Genomic DNA, 21,307 nt, shown 5'->3' with positions numbered 1-21,307 from the left:
ATGTTGACCAGGCTTGTCTTGAACTCCTGGCCTCCAGCGATCCTCCCACCTTGGTCTCCCAAAGTGTTGGGATTACAGGCACCACGCCAGGCTCCTTGTATTAAATATAATAAAAACAAAGAGACAATAAAACAAACCCAGGTGCTCCGCTGGCCCCGGAAGCCTCCTCTCTAACTCCACCATTTTGCCTGCCCTCCAAGCGTGCCTATGCTCCACCCTGAGGGGGGTTTGATGCTATTTTCATCCACAGACTTCTACAAATGAATCTTTCAAAGAACACTTTTTTAAAACTTAAAATATGTATTTTTTCTTATGGAAGCTTTCAAATGTACACACCAAGCAGCCGGGTGCGGTGGCTCACGCCTGTAATCCCAGCACTTTGGGAGGCCGAGGCAGGCGGATTACCTGAGGTCACGAGTTCAAGACCAGCCTGACCGACATAGTGAAACCCCATCTCTACTAAAAATACAAAAAATTAGCTGGGCGTGGTGGCAGATGCCTGTAATCCCAGCTACTCAGGAACCTGAGGCAGGAGAATCACTTTAACCCGGGAGGTGGAGCTTGCAGTGAGCCGATATTGTACCACTGCACTCCAGCCTGGGCAACGGAGTTAGACTCTGTCTCAAAAAAAAAAAAAAAAAAAGAAAAAAAAAAGCCGGGCGCGGTGGCTCAAGCCTGTAATCCCAGCACTTTGAGAGGCCGAGACGGGTGGATCACGAGGTCAGGAGATCGAGACCATCCTGGCTAACATGGTGAAACCCTGTCTCTACTAAAAAATACAAAAAACTAGCCGGGCGAGGTGGCGGGCGCCTGTAGTCCCAGCTACCTGGAAGGCTGAGGCAGGAGAATGGCATAAACCCGGGAGGTGGAGCTTGCAGTGAGCTGAGATCCGGCCACTGCACTCCAGCCTGGGCGACAGAGCGAGACTCCGTCTCAAAAAAAAAAAAAAAAAAGAAAAAGAAAAAGAAAAAACATCAAACGCAGAGTGGGCCTGAAAGAATTTCACAGAGACCACGATAGAACCACCACCTACACCAGCACTTCCCACCTGAGGCGACTCCGGGCCCAGGGGCCACGTCTGCAGGCATCTGCGTTGTCACAGCTGGGGAGGCATATTATGAGTTGAATCACACCCCCACAGAGATATGTCTGTGTCTTCGACCCCACAACTTGGGAATGGGACCTCGTTTGGAAAGAGGGTCTCTGCAGACGTGATCAAGTTAAGCCGAAGTGGTACGGGAGTGAGGTGGGCCTTCATCCTGTGACTCCTGTTACCATGAGAAGAGGGAAACCAGGACACAAACATATAGGGAGACATGGGTGTGTGAAGACGGAGGTCGAGGTCAGAGCAATGTGGCCACAATGAGCGATGGGGTCCAGAGCCCCCGGAAGCTGGAAGAGCTAGAAAGGACTCTCCCCAGAACCTTTGAAGGGGGCATGGCCCTGCCCACACTTCACTTGAGTTTTGACTCTGAGGCTCCAGAACTGGGAAAGAATTAAGTATTCGTTGTTTCATTCATTCATGAATTCATTTGTTTAATTAGACACACGAGTTTGTTTGTTCGTGTGTTTGTTTGTTTTTTGAGACGGAGTCTTGCTCTTTTGCCCAGGCTGGAGTACAGTGGTGTGATCTCGGCTCGCTGCAACCTCCACCTCCCGGGTTCAAGCAATTCTCCTGCCTCAGCCTCCCAAGCAGCTGGCATTACAGGCTCATACCACCACACCCAGCTCATTTTCGTATTTTCAGTAAAGACGGGGTTTCGCTGTGTTGGCCAGGCTGATGTAGAACTCCTGACCTCAAGTGATCCACCTGCCTCGGCCTCCCAAAGTGCTGGTATTACAAGCATGAGCCACCGCGCCCAGTCTACAATGCCACTAATAATCACAACTGGCTGGGCATAGTGTTGCACACCTGTAGTCCCAGCAGTTTGGGAGGCTGAGGCAGGAGGATTGCTTGAGGCTAGGAGTTCAAGACCACTGGGCAACAAAAAAATACCTCGTCCTCTATAAATACAAAAGGTAGCCGGGTGTGGTGGTGCACACCTGTGGTCACAACTACTCGGGAGGCTGAGGCGGGAGGATTGCTTGAGCTCGGGAGTTCTGGGCTGTAGTGAGCTATGCTGATCCAGTGTCCACAGTACTATGATAACTTCTGTGAACTGGAAGGACCACCCAGTTACCTAAGGAGGACTGAACCTGCCCAAGTCAGAAACGGAGCTGGTCAAAGCTCTCGTGCTGATCTGTCCTGGGGTCACACCTGTGAACAGCCTCTGCACCCCAGCCTGGGCAACACAGAGAAACCCTGTCTCTAAAATAAATAAATAAATAAATAAATAAATAAATAAATAAATAAATAAATAAATAAATATTGAGGCAGAGCACAATGGCTCACACCTGTAATCCCAATACTTTGGGAGGCCAAGGCGGGTGGATCACCTGAGGTCAGGAGTTCAACACCAGCCTGGCCAACATGGTGAAACCCCGTCTGTACTAAAAATACAAAAATTAGTCAGGTGTGGTGGCACGTGCCTGTAATCCCAGCTACTCGGGAGGCTGAGGCAGGAGAATCACTTGAACCTAGGAGGTGGAGGTTGCAGTGAACCAAGATTACATCACTGCACTCCAGCCTGGGCAACAGAGCAAGATTCCATCTGAAAAAGAAAGAAAAGACGGAATGGGAGGGGAGGGGAGGGGAGGGAGAATCCTGGCTAACACGGTGAAACCCTGTCTCTACTAAAAAGTACAAATATGGCCGGGTGTGGTGGCTCACGCCTGTAATCCCAATACTTTGGGAGGCCAAGGCGGGTGGATCACCTGAGGTCAGGAGTTCAACACCAGCCTGGCCAACATGATGAAACCCCATCTGTACTAAAAATACAAAAATTAGTCAGGTGTGGTGGCACGCGCCTGTAATCCCAGCTACTTGGGAGGCTGAGGCAGGAGAATCACTTGAACCCAGGAGGCGGAGATTGCAGTGAACTGAGATTGCATCACTGCACACCAGCCTGGGCAACAGAGCAAGACTCTGTCCAAAAAAGAAAATAAAAAAGAGAAGAGAAGAGAAAAGAAAAAGAAAGAAGAATGGCTTGGCCGGGCGCGGTGGCTCAAGCCTGTAATCCCAGCACTTTGGGAGGCCGAGACGGGCAGATCACGAGGTCAGGATATCGAGACCATCCTGGCTAACACGGTGAAACCCCGTCTCTACTAAAAATACAAAAAACTAGCCGGGCGAGGTGGCGGGCGCCTGTAGTCCCAGCTACTCGGGAGGCTGAGGCAGGAGAATGGCGGGAACCCAGGAGGCGGAACTTGCAGTGAGCTGAGATGGCGCCACTGCACTCCAGCCTGGGCAATAGAGCGAGACTCCATCTCGAAAAACAAGAAAAGAAAGAAACAAGGAAGGAAGCAAGGGGAAGGAGAAGGGGAAAAGAAAGGAAGCAAGGAAGGAGAGAAAGGAAGAAATAAAGAATAACGAAAGAGATGGAAGAAAAGGAAAGAAGGAAGGAAAGAAGGAAGGAAGAAAGGACAGACAAAAGAAATAAAATAAATAAAAAAGGTCCGGGCGTAGTGGGTCACGCCTGTAATCCTAGCACTTTGGGAGGCTGAGGCAGGTGGATCACCTGAGGTCAGGAGTTTGAGACCAGCCTGACCAACATGGCAAAACCTTGTCTCTACTAAAAATACAAAAAATTAGCCGGGCGTGGTGTCGGGTGCCTGTAATCCCAGGTACTCAGGAGGCTGAGGTGGGAGAATTGCTTGAACCCGGGAAGCAGAGGTTGTAGTCAGCCTCCGAGATGGTGCCACTGCACTCCAGCCTGGGCAACAGAGCAAGACTCCGTCTCAAAAAAAAAATAAAAACGGAAGGAAGGAGAAAGAAAGAGAGAGAGAGAGAGAAAGAAAAAAAAAAAAAAGAAAAGAAAAGAAAAGAGAAAGAAAAGAAAGAGAAGAGAGATGGAAAAATAGTTCCAAGCATGGGAGTGCACAAAAGTCCAGGACCCCAGGAAGGGAAGTGGGGCTGGACGCAGCCTGGGGTCAGGAGAGAGATTTTGAGTGGGGAAGGGCTCCAGGCAGGGGGATCCTGACCCTGCCTGCCTGGAAGAAGTGGGCAGAGAAGCCACCGTAAGTGAAGGGCCCAGTAGTGGGTGGCTGTGGCTGAAGAACTAGATGAATGGCTGAGGGGGACCCAGGGTGTGTGAGGCTGGGGGAGGGGACAGAGGAGAAGCCTTGCTAGGCAAAGGAGCAGGCTGCCCTACTCCCGGAGAGCCCTGCCTTCGGTCCAAGTTTTCACAGCCAGCCAGGGACAGGTCTGGTAGAAGACGGGGGCAGGGAGACCCAGCCAGGCAGGTTTATCACAAAAAATCCCACAGGCGCAAGGAAGGCCCTGAAGGGCCGCTGGAGGAAGAGCCGCTGGGAAAGAGTAGCTTTTTTTTTTTTTTTTTTTTTTTTTTTTTGAGAGGAGTCTTGCTCACTGCACCCACCACCTCCCAGGTTCAAGCAATTATCTCGCCTCAGCCTTCCGAGTGCTGGGATTAGAGGTGCGCGCCACCACGCCTGGCTAATTTTTATATTTTTAGTAGAGTCGGGTGGTTCACCACGTTGGCCAGGCTGGTCTCGAACTGCTGACCTCGTGATCCGCCCGCCTCGGCCTCCCAAAATGCTGGGATGATAGGCGTGAGCCACCACGCCTGGCAAGGGTGGCTTTGGAGGTGGACAACGCCCGTTGTAGGGAAAGGCACCCTAGAAGAGGGTGGGACTCCACATGGAGGGTTCTGGCTGGTGTGAACCTGTCCTCCCCAGGGAAGCACCAATGCAGTAGAGAGGTCTCTGGCTGGGGGCACAGAGACGGGGTATGTGGCCTCAGGCGAGGCGGAGGAGGTGGCCTGAACTCAAAGCCTGGAGCCAGCCAGAGGGGAGCTAGGGGAGCTAGGGGAGACTAGGGGAGCTAGGGGAGCTAGGGGAGCTAGGGGAGACTAGGGGAGACTAGGGGAGCTAGGGGAGAGGGACCCCAGACCCTAGGGTGTGCATGATTGTGGAGCTGTCCCTGGCACAGAGGCCGGGGGTGGGGCAGGGACCCGACCCTAAAGCCCACCCTGATAGCAAGGGGTACTTGGGGACTGGCACACCAGGCCCTGGGGGGTGCACCGTGGGGCATGGGGAGGACCCTGGCACAGAGGCGGTGGGCGGGGCAGGAGCCTGACTTCGAAGTCCAGTTGGATCGCGAGGGGTACTTGGAGGGGACCCCACGCCTTTGTGCAGTGAGGTGGGGGGGTCCCCGGCACAAGGAAGCGGGCGTGGAGCAAGGGACCTGGCTTGGGGGCGACCCGGATCTCTAGGGGGAATTGGGGAGCGGGACCTCGGGCCCTGGGGCACGCGAGGCAGGGACTCTCAGGCTCGGGGCGCGAGCGCTGTCCAGGCCGGGGCTGGGCCGCACACACCTGCGGCCGCGCCCGCACGTGCGGATGCGTCCGGGTTCCCGCCCGAGCGCCGAGCGGGGGCGGGGCCTGGACCACGTGCCCGACGCCGGCCCCGCCCCGCCACGGCCCCGCCCCCGGCCCCGCCCCGCGCGCCTGCGCCCTGGGGACCGCCCATTGTTGGGCCGCGGCGTGACGTCGCGGGGGCGGGGCCGGGGCGGGGCCGCGGGAGGCGGCGGGAGGGAAGGAGCGCCCGCGCCGCCGCCGCCGCCGCCTCGGCCGCCGAGGAGCCGCCGCCGCCGCCGCCGCCGCCGCCGCCGAGCCGCAGCCAGAGTCGCTGCTGCCGCCCGGCCCGGCCCGGCCCCGAGCAGCCCCGCGCCGCCGCCGCCCCGCCCCGGCCCCCCGCGCCCGCCCCCGCCGCTGGATGCAGGCGGCCGGCGGCCCAGCTCGCAGAGGCGGAGGGCGGCGCGGGCGGCGGCGGCGGCGCGGGCGGCAGGAGCGCGGGCCCCAGCGCTAGCGCCCGCCATGCCCAGCTCGCTCGGCCAGCCCGACGGCGGCGGGGGCGGGGGCGGCGGCGGCGGCGCGGGGGCGGCGGGGGAGGACCCCGGACCCGGACCTGCGCCCCCGCCCGAGGGCGCCCAGGAGGCCGCGCCCGCTCCTCGGCCGCCGCCCGAACCCGACGACGCGGCCGCCGCGCTCCGCCTGGCGCTGGACCAGCTGTCGGCGCTCGGGCTGGGGGCCGCGGGCGACACGGACGAGGAGGGGGCGGCCGGGGACGGCGCAGCGGCGGCGGGGGGCGCGGACGGCGGGTCGGCTCCGGAGCCTGTGACCCCCGACGGACCCGAGGCCGGCGCGCCCGCGACCCTGGCCCCCGCCGTGGCCGTGGCCCCCGGGTCGCTGCCGCTGCTGGACCACAACGCGAGCCCCCCGCCGCCCCGGCCGTCACCCCCCGACGTGTTCGCGGGCTTCGCGCCCCACCCCGCGGCCCTGGGCCCCCCGACGCTGCTGGCCGAGCAGATGAGTGTGATCGGCAGCCGCAAGAAGAGCGTCAACATGACCGAGTGCGTCCCGGTGCCCAGCTCCGAGCACGTCGCCGAGATCGTGGGCCGCCAGGGTGAGTGGCCCTCGTCGGGGGTTGCTGTCCTGGGGGTCCCCGCACCGCCCGCCCCGGGGAAGGGGGTCGCCCGAGCCCAGCCCAGCCGGCGCCGGACGCCCCGCACCGGACACGCCCCGCGTGGGCTCCGGCCTCAGCCACTGCCTTTGCGCCTTTGTCCTGCAGCGGCCGCGGGAGAAAGTTGGGCGCAGCCCGCGCTCCTCCCCTGCGCGCTCCGGCCCCGCCGCCGCCTTTGTCTGGGCCGCCTCCAGCCCGGAAAGGCTCCCGGGAGCCGCGCCGCAGCCCAGGCCCTTGGCCGCCCGCAGGGGCACCCCAGAGAGGAGCGCGAGGGCCCGGGGCTCCGGTCGGGCGGGGGGCACCCCACACCCAGCACAGGCGGCGGGGCGGGGCAAGCGCAGGTTTAGGGGTGGCTTAGGGGGGCCGCCTGCAGGGCCGGGAGAGAAGGCTGACAGTACAAAGAGCGCACGTCTGGGTCCCCAGCCTGGGGCCCTGACTCGGGTGGGGACGGGACCTGGCAGGAGAGGGTCCCTGCTCCACTCTCTGGCCCCGAGTCAGGGATTTGGGGGCCTGGGAAGGACCGGCTGTCAAAGCCACTTCTGGGGTGCAGCCTGCTGGGCAGGCCGGCGGGCGGCAGGCCCCGGGTGTGGGGTCCAGCGGTGGCATCGTCGGAGCTTCCCTCTGGCCGCCCCATTGTTCTCTTTGTTAGAGAGCTAGGCTGAGATTTGCAGGGTGACATCAGGCCGGCCGCTGCTCATTGGCCCCCGAGCTGCGGGGCGGGCGGGCGGGCGGGTGGTGGGCAGTGCCTGGCCCAGCTCACACCCACCACCCCATTAGCCACCCGCCCGCCCGCCTCCCTCAACTTTCTCCTGCCTTCCCACCACCCCTACCCGCTCCTGGCTCCCCGCTGACCGCTAGTGATCAGCCAGGTTCTAGAACTTGGGGTGGGGCCTTGGCGGGGCTAGGTGGGGTGGCAGGACACTTGGGCTGGGGGTCCCTGCCTCCCCCAGGGCCCTCAGGAACCCAGGCCAGAGAAAGGTGTGGGGGGCTGGGATTGCAAGGTCATCTGTGGCCTTGGCCGCAGGTGGGGGACCACCAGGGTGCCCTCTCCTCTGCCCCTTCCTTCTGTCCAGGTGGGTGGGGCAGCATGGCCTCCTGTCTTTTGGTCAGTCATTTGCCCAGCTCATGTGGGGACCCATGGAGGGTCAGGCATGGTGCTGGCCCAGGAAGCATGCTCTGGAATGGCGAATGTGGAGGGACTGGGTGCTCTGGCTGCCCTCAGTGGGACTCCCCAGCAGGAGGGTGCCCTACCATCCTGTTACTGCCTCCCCATTGAAGCCTTCCACCCGGCCTCCATGTCCCATAACCAGGGCTTAGAACAGGACAGCTGCCCTGTGCAGTGTGTGGGAGCCTGTGGAGACAGACGTCCAAGCCGAAGCCTGGGGACCAAGTGTCCAAAGGCACCAGGCTGAGCCACCAGGTGGTGGAGGGTGTGGCTGTGTTCTATGTGAACTCGCGTGTCCTGGCACCCGAAGGGCCTTTGAGCCAGGCTGTGACCACATGGGGAGCTGGCAGGAGTCAGGGTCAGGCTGAGAGCTTCTAGACCTGTGGCCTCAGGGTGGGAATTCTCTAGGGGCAGGTCCATGGGAGATGGAGTCCGTGGGCACCAGGCTTAGCCGCCCACTTCTGGCCTGTGCGTTCTGCACCCACTTACTGGGCTCTTGCTGGTGGTGGTCAGCAAGGCAGGCCCTGGGGCACAGTGGGGGTGGCGGGAGAGTGGGCCCTGATTGCTTGCCTGGCAGGCCGCAGTGCCCCGTGACCCTGTGCAGGTGACAGCCCCCTCTCTGTGATGTGCAGACGTCTCACCTCCATTCGGATAGAGGATTCTGGGGCAAGATGCTGGTTTTACTTATTTATTTATAAGACGGAGTTTTGCTCTGTCTCCCAGGCTGGAGTGCAGTGACGCGATCTGGGCTCACTGCAAACTCCGCCTTCCGGTTTCAAGCTATTCTCCTGCCTCGGCCTCCTGAGTAGCTGGGATTACAGGTGACCTGCCACCACGCCCGGCTGATTTTTGTATTTTTAGTAGAGACGGGGTCTCGAACTCCTGACCTCAAGTGATCCGCCAGCCTCTGCCTCCCAAAGTGCTGGGATTACAGGCCTGAGCCACCGCGCCCTGGCTTATTTATTTATTAGTTTTTATTTTAAAAAATTTCTTGTAGAGACAGAGTCTCGTTCTGTTTGCCAGGCTGGTCTTGAACTCCTGACCTCAAGCGATCCTCCCACCTCAGTTACCCAGAACGCTGGGGCTGCTACAGGTGTGAGCTACCATGCCTGCACCCAAGTTGCTGGTTTTAATTCCAGCTCCAGGTCACACACAGCAGCCACCCTGTAAGTGGAGTGCAGGTTGCCAGGGATGTGACTGTGACTGCCATGACAGGTTGGCAGCTTCAGTAGTCCTTACATCTTCCACACTGTAGAACCATCTGTGGCTCCCAGCTTCTCCCACCCACCCCGTTGTCGAGCACACTTTTCAATGTCCTTTGTGCCCCAGCCCTGCCCCTTCACTCACCTTCTTCTCCACCCTGGGGCTCTCTGAGCTTCTCATGCTTTTCTGTCAAACCCAACCTCCAAGGCTACCCCTTCCCTGGAGGACAGGAGGGGTGCACCTGTCCGGCCTCCCCACCTAGACCAGAGTCACACAGGCCTGGCACCAGCCCTCGGCCCGGTAGCCATGTGCTGTTCCCTGAGGCTCAGTTCTCTTGATCCTAGAGGGAGGTCTGAGTGCTTTCTGGGCAGACTGTGGTCATTCACCCCTTCTGAGTTCCCACCCGTCTGCTGGAGGCTCCAATTCATTTGTTTGCTAGATCTTTCTTTTTTTTTTTGAGACCGAGCCTCGCTCTGTTGCCCGGCTGGAGTGCAGTGGTGCGATCCCGGTTCACTGCAAGCTCCGCCTCCCAGGTTCAAGCCATCCTTCTGTCTCAGCCCCACTAGTAGCTGGGATTACAGGCACGCGCCACCACGCCCAGCTGGTTTTTGTATTTTCAGTAGAGACGAGGTTTCACCATGTTGGCCAGGCTGGTCTTGAACTCCTGACCTCAGGTGATCCACCCGCCTCGGCCTCCCAAAGTGCTGGGATTACAGGCGTGAGCCACCGCGCCCGGCCCCCGGCTGATTTTTGTATTTTCAGTAGAGAAGGGATTTCGCCGTGTTGGTCAGGCTGGTCTCAAACTCCTGACCTCAGGTGATCCGCCCGCCTTGGCCTCCTGAAGTGCGGGGATTACAGGCGTGAGCCTCTGCACCCAGCCATTGGCTAGATCTTTATTGAGTGCCTACTGTGTGCTGAGCCTGTGCCAGACTTGACCTGCCCCATCTCACTGAGGCCCATAATGTTCCCCAGGGAAGGTCCTGCAGCTCCCAGGTCACAGATGGGGAGGCAGAGGCTGCAGGAGGTAAAGGGTAGGTAAAAACTGAGGGGACAGCGGCACTTTGAGAGGCTGAGGCAGGAGGATCCCATAAGCCTAGGAACTGGGAACAGCCCGACCAACACGGCAAAACCCTGTCTCTACAAAAAAAATACAAAAATTAGGCATGGTGGCACACTCCTGCGACTCTAGCTACTCAGGAGACTGAGGCGGGAGGATTACTTGAGCCTGGGAGGCCGAGGCTGCAGTGAGCTATGATCTTGCCACCGCACTCCAGTCTAGGCAACAGAGCAAGACCCTGTCTCCAAAACAAAAAAATCACGGGCTGGGATTCAAACCCTAGTTTCTCTGGTGGGTCAATAAGAAAATTTCGGATTCCAAAGCTGGAGGGCTGGGGGTGGGGGAAGGCAGCCCTGTTTGGGAGACAGGCAAAGTGGAGATCCAGGAGGACAGGCGTCTCCCTCCAGCTGGCCAGCAAAGGTGCTCTAGGGGATCTCAGGCCCTGCTCCTGCTGAGACCCCAACATGTACCCTCCTTTCTCACCCCACCCTGGACGAATCTGCTCTCTGTGGCAGCCCCTCGCCCTACACGTTCCCAGGGACAGGAACCGGGGCAGGTGCTTGGGTCTTCAGTATCTTGCTACGGCCTGTACACAGAAGGTCGTCTGTAGCTAATGAATGAATGAATGAGTGAATGATTTGAAGGCAGGGCTTGGACTGGAAGCTTCTCAGGGCTCCCTCTCCCCGCTGTTGGCACAGCTGAGGGTAGTGGTTTTAGACTGTCCCCCGCGCCTGGAGGAGACCCCAGCTCACTGTTGGCTCTCCTGTCCCTTCTTCCTGGCTGAAGTCCTAGAGGCTCCCTTCTCCCATCTCCACAGGCCTCAGGTGTTTTCCTGGCAGCTGGGGACAGGGCTGGGTGTTGGTGGGGACCATGGCTTGGTTTTCCTGTCCGTACATTGAGGAGCCCTAGAAAGAAAGGGTCCGCTGGGTCACCTCCACACTGCAGACCCAAACTGAGAGTTCTGGCATCAGTCAGTGTACATACTCCCTTCATTCCCGGAGAGGTTTTTTCCTTTCATTCCCCAAGCGGTTTGTTTGTTTGTTTGTTTTTGAGACGGAGTCTCGCTCTGTCACCCAGACTGGAGTGCAGTGGCCGGATCTCAGCTCACTGCACGCTCCGCCTCCACGCCTTTCTCCTGCCTCAGCCTCCCGAGTAGCTGGGATTACAGGCGCCGCCACCACGCCAGGCTAATTTTTTTGTATTTTTAGTAGAGACTGGGTTTCACCGTGTCAGCCAGGATGATCTCGATCTCCTGACCTCGTGATCTGCCCGCCTCGGCCTCCCAAAGTGCTGAGATTACAGGCATGAGCCACTGCGCCCGGCCAAGGTGTTTTCTTTTCTTTTTGAGACAGGGTCTTGCTCTTGTCACCCAGGCTGGAGTACAGTGGCTCAGTCTCGGCTCACTGCAGCCTCCACCTGCCGGGTTCAAGCGATTCTTTCACCTCACCCTCCTGAGTAGCTGGGATTACAGGCATGCACCACCACACCAGGCTCATTTTTGTATTTTTAGTAGAGATGGGGTTTTGCCATGTTGGCCAGGCTGGTCTTGAACTCCTGACCTCAGGTCATCCGCCTGTCTCCACCTCCCAAAGTGTGGGATTACAGGCGTGAGCCACCACGCCCAGTGGTTTTTGTTGTTTTTATTTTTATTTATTTATCTGTTTTGAGACAGGGTCTGGTTCTGTTCCTCTGTCTGGAGTGCAGTGGTGCAGTCATAGCTTACTGCAGCCTCAACTTCCTAGGCTCAGGCGACCCTCCCACCTCTGCCTCCCAAGTAGCTGGGGCCACAGGTAGGCACCAACACTCCCGGCTAATTTTTTTTTCTTTTTTTTCTTTTTTTTTGAGGCGGCGTCTCTCTCTGTCACCCAGGCTAGAGTGTACTAGCGTAATCTCGCAATCTCTGCCTCCCGGGTTCAAGCGATTCTCCTGCCTCAGCCACCCGAGTAGCTGGGATTACAGGTGCCTGCCACCACACCTGGCTAATTTTTGTATTTTTAGTAGAGATGAGTTTTCGCCATGTTAGTCAGTCTGGTCTCGAACTCCTGGCCTAGTAATCCACTGTGCCCAGCCCACACCTGACTAATTTTTTTTTTTTTTTTTTTTTGGAGACGGAGTCTTGCTCTGTCGCCCGGGCTGGAGTGCAGTGGCCGGATCTCAGCTCACTGCAAGCGCCACCTCCCGGGTTTACACCATTCTCCTACTTCAGCCTCGCGAGTAGCTGGGACTACAGGCGCCGCCACCTCGCCCAGCTAGTTTTTTGTATTTTTAGTAGAGACGGGGTTTGACCGTGTTAGCCAGGATGGTCTCGATCTCCTGACCTTGTGATCCGCCCATCTTGGCCTCCCAAAGTGCTGGGATTACAGGTTTGAGCCACCGCGCCCGGCCACACCTGACTAATTTTTAAAATTTTTTTGTAAAGGCCGGATGCGGTAGTTCACACCTGTAATTCTAGCACTTATGGGAGGCTGAGATGGGAGGATCAACTGAGCCCAAGAGTTCCAGACCAGCCTGGGCAGCATAATAAGGCTCTATCTCTGCAGGAAAGCTTTGAACAGTTAGCCAGGCGTGGTGGTGCGTCACTGTGGTCCCAGCTACTTGGGAGGCTGGGGTGGGAGGATCACTTGAGCCCAGGAGGTCAAGGCTGCAGTGAGCTGCGATGGTGTCACTGCACTCCAGCCTGGGCAACCAAGTGAGACCCTTTACAGAGACAGGATCTTGCTGTGTTGCTCAGGCTGGTCTCGAACTCCTGGCCTCAAGTGATCCTCCTGCTTTGACCTCCCAAACTGCTGAGACTACAGGTGTGAGCCACTGTGCCTGGCCTGGGACGGGGGTTTTGACATCCTTGTTTGACAGCTGAACCAGTTTCCCTCCTCCCCACCAGACCCCTCAGCTCCGGCTGGCTTCCATGGCGGCCCAGGTCTGGGATGCAGCTGTTCCGTGTTGCCCAGCTGCCTGGCTGGGGGCAGCCGCGTGTTGGACTGAGTGTTGGCTATGGGGCCTTGTTCCTGTCCCGTCCTGCTTCCAGAAGCCTGCCCTTGCTCTTGCCTCAGCGGCTCCCTGTGGTTCACGTTCCCCTTCCTGCCTTGGCAAACCTGTCCAGCCTGGGCTGGCGGCCTCGGCTCCCACAGCAGGACTTGTGGTTTCATTGGTGAGTCTGGAGTGCACAGTTATCTGCAGCCAGGACCCCAGACGGGCCAGATGAGTGACGCCCGCTGGTGTGTGTGCTGCGTGGGGCCCCGAGGCCCTGCCCTGGCATAGAGAGACTTGGCTGCTGTGGGCTGGGGATGTGGGACAGGTCAGGGCCAGACTCTGGGGTGGTCACCCCCGTTCCCAGGCATCTCAAGCCCTCAAAGTTGGAGGGGACATGGCCCCCACACCTGCATTTCAGTGCCTTTGTGTCCGCCAGAGCCCTCCCCTCAGGCTTCCTGTCACTCTGGCCTCGCTGGGGCAGGGGCCACTGGGGCAGGGGTGGGGCCAGGGTCACTCCTGGAGCCCTTATTCCTTGGCCTCTTGGGGTCTTGATGTGGGTGGGGTTTTGGGGGCCAGCACGTGTCAAAGTGGAGGCACCACCAATGAATTGAGCTCAAACTCTATCTTTGAGATCCTAGAGGCCTTGTAGCTGTGAGGTCTCCACCCAGCGCCGCCGTCTGGGATAGGGCAGGATGGAGTAAGGGGAGGGGGAGGCGGCCAGGTCCTTTCCCTGCCCCGACGCACCGGTGGCTCCCAGCACCATCCTGGTTTCTGCTCAGATAGTCACATACCCCCTTCCTGCACCCCCATCTCCCAAATTTGTCATCTCACCCAGACCAGATTTTCTATGACCACAGCGTGTGAGCCCAGCGGTGGCCACGTCGGGGCAGCCTCTCCCGTGTGTGACCCTCTAGGGACCCGGGACAGCTCTCAGATCAGCAAGGGAGGACCCCGTGCTGCGCCCTGGCAACGTTGGCGAGCTGTGCCCTCTGCTGGGTCGGCGTGATGGGGAACAAGACCACCTCCTGCCGTGGGCAGGGCCAGTGGAGTCCCCGTCTGTGAGTGGCACCTCCTGCCCCAGCCTTGCTAGGTCTCTGCTCCGTGTGCCTCAATTTCCTCTCCTCAAGGAGGATCTCCCTAAAGCAAACACTGTGGGCTGCCACGGGCCACCGGCCTGGTCATGGCCCTTTGAGGGCCTGTGAAGGCAGGCCTATTACCTTCCACTTTCACAGTGAAGAAACAGGCATAGCAAGGTCCCCGAGTGCCCAGGGACTCCCCAGCCCCATCCCCCGGCCTCAGGGAGGCAGCTCAGAAAGTCAGGCATGTGAGGAGAGACTCAGAAGAGCAGGCCCAACTCGGTGCAGTCAAGGTGGGCTTCCTGGAGGAGGGGGACAATGGACTGCACAGAGGAACGGACCGCACGTCGCACTGGGTGCAATGGAGGCGAACAGAATGCTGCAAGTGGGAAGGACAGGTGTGGCGGCAGCGCTGCTGGGGTGGGCGAACTGCTGTCCCCCTCTGAGTGGGTGCACCCCCGCCACCCCTCCCAGGGTCCTCCCTGCCGAGCCCCTGAGACCACCAGCCTCCACGCCCCACGCCTTCCATCTTCCTGGCCCAGGCAGTTTCTGACTTCGTCCCCATCAAAAGTGCTGATCCTGCTCGTTTTCTCTCTCGCTGTGGGAGAGTTAGCAACACTGTTTTCCTCTCAGAGCCACCTTCTGACTGTATTGAAACAATATCTCTGCGGCTCCCTCTGCTTCCCCAGAGCCTGAGGGGGTTGCGGGCAGTGTCTCAAAACCCTTTCAGGCGAGGCACGGTGGCTCAAACCTGTCATCCCAGCACTTTGGGAGGCTGAGGCAGGAGGACTGCTTGAGCCCAGGAGTTTGAAACCAGCCTGGGCAACATAGTGAGAACCCATCTCTACAAAAACTAAAAATAGGCCGGGCGCGGTGGCTCGTGCCTGTAATCCCAGCACTTTGGGAGGCCAAGGAGGGTGGATCACCTGAGGTCACTAGTTCAAGACTGTCCTGGCCAACATGGTGAAACCCCGTCTCTACGAAAAATTTAAAAAAATTAACTGGATGTGGTGGTGGGCACCTGTAATTCCAGCTGCATAGGAGGCTGAGGCAGGAGAATTGTTTAAACCTGGGAGGCAGAAGCTGCAGTGAGCCGAGATTGCGCCACTGCACTCCAGGTGGGCAACAAGAGCGAAACTCCGTCTCAATAACTAATTAAGCTGGGTCTCTGGAAGCTGAGGTGGGAGGATCACTTGAGCCCAGGAGTTGAAGGCTGCAGTGAGCTATGACCACACCACTGCACTCCAGCCTGGTGACAGAGTGAGACTATCTCAAAAAAGGAATAGAAAAAAAAAAAAAAAAAGAAAAAACCTTTAAGGCCCCAGGGGTGGGGTAGGGATATCTGGGACCCTGAGAAGACCACATCTGGTCAGTGGTTGCCCAGACAATAGGTGAAGAGACCCCTGCCTGCCACACTGACACTCATGCCGCCCATCAGGTCAGACCCCCAGCCCAGCCAACAAGAATGAAGCCACAGCAGGCCCCTCAGGGCCCACCTGGACCCTCCCGAGGCATCTGGAGGCAGAGTGGGCGAGTCGGCAGTCGGCTGAGGCCTCGTCTCCCCTTAGGCCAGGGTCTTGGGAGCCTAGGAAAGGTCATTTGGCCAGAAGGAAATTGTAGGCAGTTTCCACAATCTGAATCTCGGCTTCCCTTCCTGTTGGACCGGGAGGTGGTGGCAGAGGGTCTGCAGTTGCTCTCTGGGCTGACACAGTGGGGGCTTGAAACCATGGAAATGTCTCCTCTCATTTCTGTAAGATAAAAGTTCCAAGTCAAGGTATGGGCAGGGAGGGCTCTGTGGAGGGGGTGGGGGACATCTTCAGTTTGCGGGGGCTAGGGCCAGTCCTTGGCTCGTAGAGATAACACTGCAGTCTCTGTCTCTGTCCCCACAAGGCCGGCTCCTGTGTGTATGTCTCTTTTTTTTCTTCTTCTTTTTTTGAGACACGGTCTTGCTCTGTCACCCAGGCTAGAGTGCAGTGGTGTGATCGTAGCTCACTGCAGCCTCCACCTCCCGGGCTCAGGTGATCCTCCCACTTCAGCCTCCCGAGTAGCTAAGACTACAGGTGTTCACCACCACACCTGGCTAGTTTTGTTGTTGTTGTTTTTAGTAGAGATGGGGTCCTGCTATGTTGCCCAGGCTGGTCTCAAACTCCTGGGCTCCAGTGATCCTCCCGCCTGAGATTCCCGGAGTACTAGGATTACGGGTGTGAGCCACTGCAGCCTGCCATTATGGCTCTTTTTTTTTTTTGGAAATGGAGTCTTGGTCTGTGGCTAGGCTGGAGTGCAGTGGCATAATGTCGGCTCACTGCAACCTCCGCCTCCAGGGTTCAGGCAATTCTCCTGCCTCAGCCTTCCCCAGTGGCTGGGATGACAGGTGTGCGCCACCGCACCTGGCTTATTGCAGCTTTTTTTTTTTTTTTTTAAGAGAGAGTTTCGCTCTGTCACCCAGGCTGGAGTGCAGTGGTGTGCGATCTTGGCTCACTGTAGTCTCCACCTCCCAGGTTCAAGCGATTCTTCTGCATCAGCCTGCCGAGTACCTGGCACTACAGGTGCCTGGCACCACGCTTGGCCAACTTTTTGTATTTTTAGTAGAGACAGGGTTTCACCATGTAGGGCAGGCTGGTCTTGAACTCCTGACCTTGTGACCCGCCCGCCTTGGCCTTACAAAGTGCTGGGATTACAGGGGTGAGCAATGACACCCTACTTTTTTTAGTTGGAGTCTTGCTTTGTTGTCCGGACTGGGGTGCAGTGGTGTGATCTCGGCTCACTGCAGCCTTCTTCTCCTGGGTTCAAGTGATCCTCCTGCCTCAGCCTCCGAGGTACCTGGGACTACAGGTGCCTGCCACTACACCCCAGTCATTTTTTGTATTTTTAGTAGAGAGAGGGTTTCACCATTTTGGCCAGGCTGGTCTCGAACTCCTGACCTCAAGTGATCGGCCTGCCTCGGCTTCCCAAAGTGCTGGTATTACATGTATGAGCCACTGCGCCCGGCTAACCCTACCTACTAATACTGTCAATGCCGGATATTAGGGTCCAGCTTATGAATTTGGGGGAAACATTCACACCCCAGCCATCACACTCTGTGGTTCCAGGTGAATGGCGCACACCTTTCAACCTAAAACAGGTCCCCTTGCCGTCTTGCTTTTATGCCAAACCCTGGAGCCCAGAGGGGAAACTGAGGCCCGGGGAAGAAGGGACGTGGTGTCTGAGGATGAAGTGATGTTGGGCACAGGCTGGGAGGTAGGGACTCCCTCACTGCCTCTGCAGCCCGCATGCCCAGCGGGGCTGAGCTGCGCAGGGGCTTTGGGTCACCTTGTCCTTCCCCGACAGGCTGCAAGATCAAGGCCCTAAGGGCCAAGACAAACACCTACATCAAGACCCCGGTGCGGGGCGAGGAGCCGGTCTTCATCGTGACGGGCCGGAAGGAGGACGTGGAGATGGCCAAGCGTGAGATCCTGTCGGCGGCCGAGCACTTCTCCATTATCCGCGCCACGCGCAGCAAGGCCGGGTGTCTGCCCGGCGCCGCCCAGGGCCCGCCCAATCTCCCCGGACAGACCACCATCCAGGTGCGCGTGCCCTACCGGGTGGTGGGGCTGGTGGTGGGGCCTAAGGGCGCCACCATCAAGCGCATCCAGCAGCGGACGCACACCTACATCGTGACGCCCGGGCGTGACAAGGAGCCGGTGTTCGCGGTCACCGGGATGCCCGAGAACGTGGACCGCGCGCGCGAGGAGATCGAGGCGCACATCACACTGCGCACTGGCGCCTTCACCGATGCGGGCCCCGACAGTGACTTCCACGCCAACGGCACCGACGTCTGCCTGGACCTGCTCGGGGCAGCCGCCAGCCTCTGGGCCAAGACCCCAAACCCAGGACGACGGCCCCCCACGACCACGGCCGGCCTCCGCGGGGATACGGCACTGGGCGCCCCCAGCGCCCCCGAGGCCTTCTACGCGGGCGGCCGTGGCGGCCCCTCTGTGCCGGACCCAGGCCCCGCCAGCCCCTACAGCGTCTCCGGCAACGGGGGCTTCGCTTTCGGTGCGGAGGGTCCTGGTGCCCCGGTGGGGACGGCCGCCCCCGACGACTGCGACTTCGGCTTCGACTTCCTGGCGCTGGACCTGACTGTGCCTGCCGCGGCCACCATCTGGGCGCCCTTCGAGCGCGCTGCCCCCCTGCCCGCCTTCAGCGGCTGCTCCACGGTCAACGGAGCCCCGGGACCACCCGCCGCCGGCGCCCGGCGCAGCAGTGGGGCCGGGACCCCCAGCCACTCGCCCACGCTGCCCGAGCCCGGCGGCCTCCGCCTGGAGCTCCCGCTGTCCCGCCGCGGCGCCCCGGACCCGGTGGGCGCGCTGTCCTGGCGACCCCCGCAGGGCCCCGTATCCTTCCCGGGCGGCGCCGCTTTCTCCACGGCCACCTCGCTGCCCAGCAGCCCCGCGGCCACCGCCTGCGCCCCCCTGGACTCCGGCGCCTCCGAGAACAGCCGCAAGCCCCCCTCGGCGTCCTCGGCCCCCGCCCAGGCTCTGGCCCGGGAGTGCGTGGTGTGCGCCGAGGGCGAGGTGATGGCCGCGCTGGTCCCCTGCGGCCACAACCTCTTTTGCATGGACTGCGCCGTCCGCATCTGCGGGAAAAGCGAGCCCGAGTGTCCCGCCTGCCGCACGCCGGCCACCCAGGCCATTCATATCTTTTCCTAGAGGGAGGACCGCCACGTGGCCGAGGCCTCCGCCGCCACCGGGGCCATCTGCGGGCACCAGGGCTGGGCGCGGGAGACGGGGCGGGACCCGGGGTGGGAGAGGGACGGGGGGGGCGAGGGACGGGAGGCGAGGGGCGGAGGCCGAGGGGGCAGGGGGTGGGCGGCGGCCAGTGTTTACAGTTGAGCTTTAACTGCCGTCCCAGGCGTGGAGACGGAGACCCCGCAGCCCGGCGCCTCAACCCTTCCACGACAGTATTGAGTGGTCAGGTTACAATAAACCGGAGAGAAAAGGTCCGCTTGCACTTTTTTTTAGTTTTTATTTGTAGACACCCCTCTCCTCCAGGGTGATCTTTAAAAAACAAAACAAAAAATACGATTTTTCCAGAGCTCAGTGTTTTCCTTTTGTCCGAAGCCGTTTTCTGATTTGACTTTTCTCGCCGGCCGGTCTCAAGGCCGCACAGACGTTCCAGAGGAGGAGGGTGACATTTTTACCCCCTTTTTGGGGCTAACCATTTATGCTTTTGTACATCAACCATGCGCGGCCAGAGGGGGGCAGGGGCGAGGGGCGAGGGGCGTTCCAATCAGAAATTTCTAACTTTCTGTTAATTATTAATCCCCTTTCTACTGCGGTTTCTGTTGTCATTTTTTAAATTTTTTAATTTTTTTTTTTTACTTTTACTTTTTACCTCCTGTGTATATGTAGGGAATTTATAGGGAAATATGTACTTTATGGAATAAATTTTAAGAACTAAAATATATTTTATTTTGAATAAAGTAATGGGCCTTTCATCTTGCAGCTAAATCACTGATTATATATTTGCTGAGCTGATTTAAGGGTTAAAAAAATTGTATCAAGAGTTTTATTTTTTGACTTCAAAGCCTTCTTAATAAAGCCTCTTTTCTACATGTGAGCACACGGCTTCAGCGTGGTGTGGGGGGTGGGCACCAGGAGGGGCGATCCTGGGGCAGGGGACACTCGAATCCAGCCCCTCGCCCCCCATCCCGTGGTCCAGGCTCTCACCCCGCCCAGGCACCGTCTCTTGTTCCAGACGAAGGAATTGGGTCTGTGGGGGAGGGTCTAGCCGGGTTCCCTGTGAGCAGACCTCAGGTGCCGCCCATCCCAGTGGGTGTTCAACCATGGGCTCCACAGAGAAAGGGGACCCAGGCTGTCTTCCCTTGGGGACATCTGCCCAGCTCTCCGGGTGTGTGGGATCCATCCCAGCAGACCGTCCACCAGTCGTGCAAATGGGGAAACTGAGGCCTGGAAATGCTCATCCCAGGTTTGACCCTGATGTCTCCTGGTCTGTGAAGGACGTTTGAGCCATGGTCATCCCCCCAGCGCTCTGGGAGCCATGACACATGGGGCCACCAGATGTAGCTCTTCAGGGCTGGCGTTGAGACCACAGACTGGACCCACGGTGAGCCATCCCAGTGCCATCCCAAAACGGCAAGGAAGCCCCTGGGTGGCAGGATGGGCCGCTCTGGGGACAAGGCAGAGGCCAGGCACACGGGCTGCGGGCTTGGGGAGTAGACCTTGCAGAGGGGCCTGGGGCTTAGAACCCACTAGGGAAGGAGAAGCACGTGTCCAAGAGAGGCCTGGAGAGCTTCCAGAAAGAGGCGAGGAGGCTCCGATGGAGAGGAATCACCAGAGACGGACACCTGAGTTCAAGCTTAGCCCTGCCCAGGCTCCTGGCCTGGAACTCCCTCTTCTGCAAAACGCCGGGTGTTTCTAGGCCCAAACTCCTGCTTGGTGAAATTGAGGGTCGTGTCACTGGTTGAATGGCGTCCCCCCACCAGAAGAAGAGGTCCCTCAGAAAGTGAAAATGTGATTTTATTTGGAAAAAGGGTCTTTGCAGAGATAATTACGGATCTCAAGATGAAATCATCCTGAATTAGAGCAAGACTTAAATCCGGTCATGAGTGTTTTTGTGAGACAGGGACAGGGCCGGGCGCGGGGGCTCACACCTGTCATCCCAGCACTTTGGGAGGCCAAGGTGGGCGGATCATGAGGTCAGGAGATCGATACTATCCTGACACAGTGAAACCCCGTCTCTATCAGAAATGCAAAAAATTAGCCAGGCGTGGTGGCGGCACCTGTAGTCTCAGCTACTCGGGAGGCTGAGGCAGGAGAATGGCGTGAACCCGGGAAGCAGAGCTTGCAGTGAGCCAAGATCGTGGCACTGCACTCCAGCCTGGGCAACAGAGCAAGACTCCATCTCAAAAAAAAAAAAAAAGGGAGAGAGGGAAGGCTGTGAGATTCAGACACACACGGGAGATGGAACAGCCTGGGAAGACAGAGACAGAGGCTGGAGCTGTGTGGCCACAAGCCAAAGACGCCTGGAGCCCCCCGAAGCTGGAGGAGGGGAGAAGGCTCCTTCTCTGCAGCCTCTGGCGGCAGTGCGGTCCTGCCCACTCCCTGACTCCGGACCTCCCTGACCCCAGACCTCTGGGCTCTAGGACAGAGAATCCCTTTGCACCATTCAAGCCCCCGGCTTGTGGGTGTGGGTACTTCCTTGTGGCAGCCCTGGGGAACGGCAGTAGGAGAGGGACTCTTTTTTTTGAGACAGAAT

At 58.8% G+C, this 21,307-nt stretch overlaps 2 protein-coding genes across 2 annotated transcripts in view; one reads left to right on the top strand and one right to left on the bottom strand.

The window, feature by feature from the left end:
* MIER2 (MIER family member 2) overlaps positions 1 to 21,307 on the bottom strand; it is a 993,207-nt gene that overhangs the window by 303,818 nt on the left and 668,082 nt on the right. The window lies entirely within an intron of this gene.
* On the top strand, positions 5,869 to 19,651 carry MEX3D (mex-3 RNA binding family member D). The gene is made up of 2 exons (XM_030935031.1): positions 5,869 to 6,522; positions 17,378 to 19,651. The coding sequence occupies exons 1-2, from the start codon at positions 5,934 to 5,936 to the stop codon at positions 18,736 to 18,738; spliced, it is 1,950 nt and encodes a 649-aa protein (XP_030790891.1). The 5' UTR covers positions 5,869 to 5,933; the 3' UTR covers positions 18,739 to 19,651.

This window comes from Rhinopithecus roxellana, chromosome 8 (assembly GCF_007565055.1).
Source record: "Rhinopithecus roxellana isolate Shanxi Qingling chromosome 8, ASM756505v1, whole genome shotgun sequence".
NCBI classification, from domain to species: domain Eukaryota; kingdom Metazoa; phylum Chordata; class Mammalia; order Primates; family Cercopithecidae; genus Rhinopithecus; species Rhinopithecus roxellana.
This window is presented reverse-complemented; position numbering and strand designations above follow the sequence as displayed.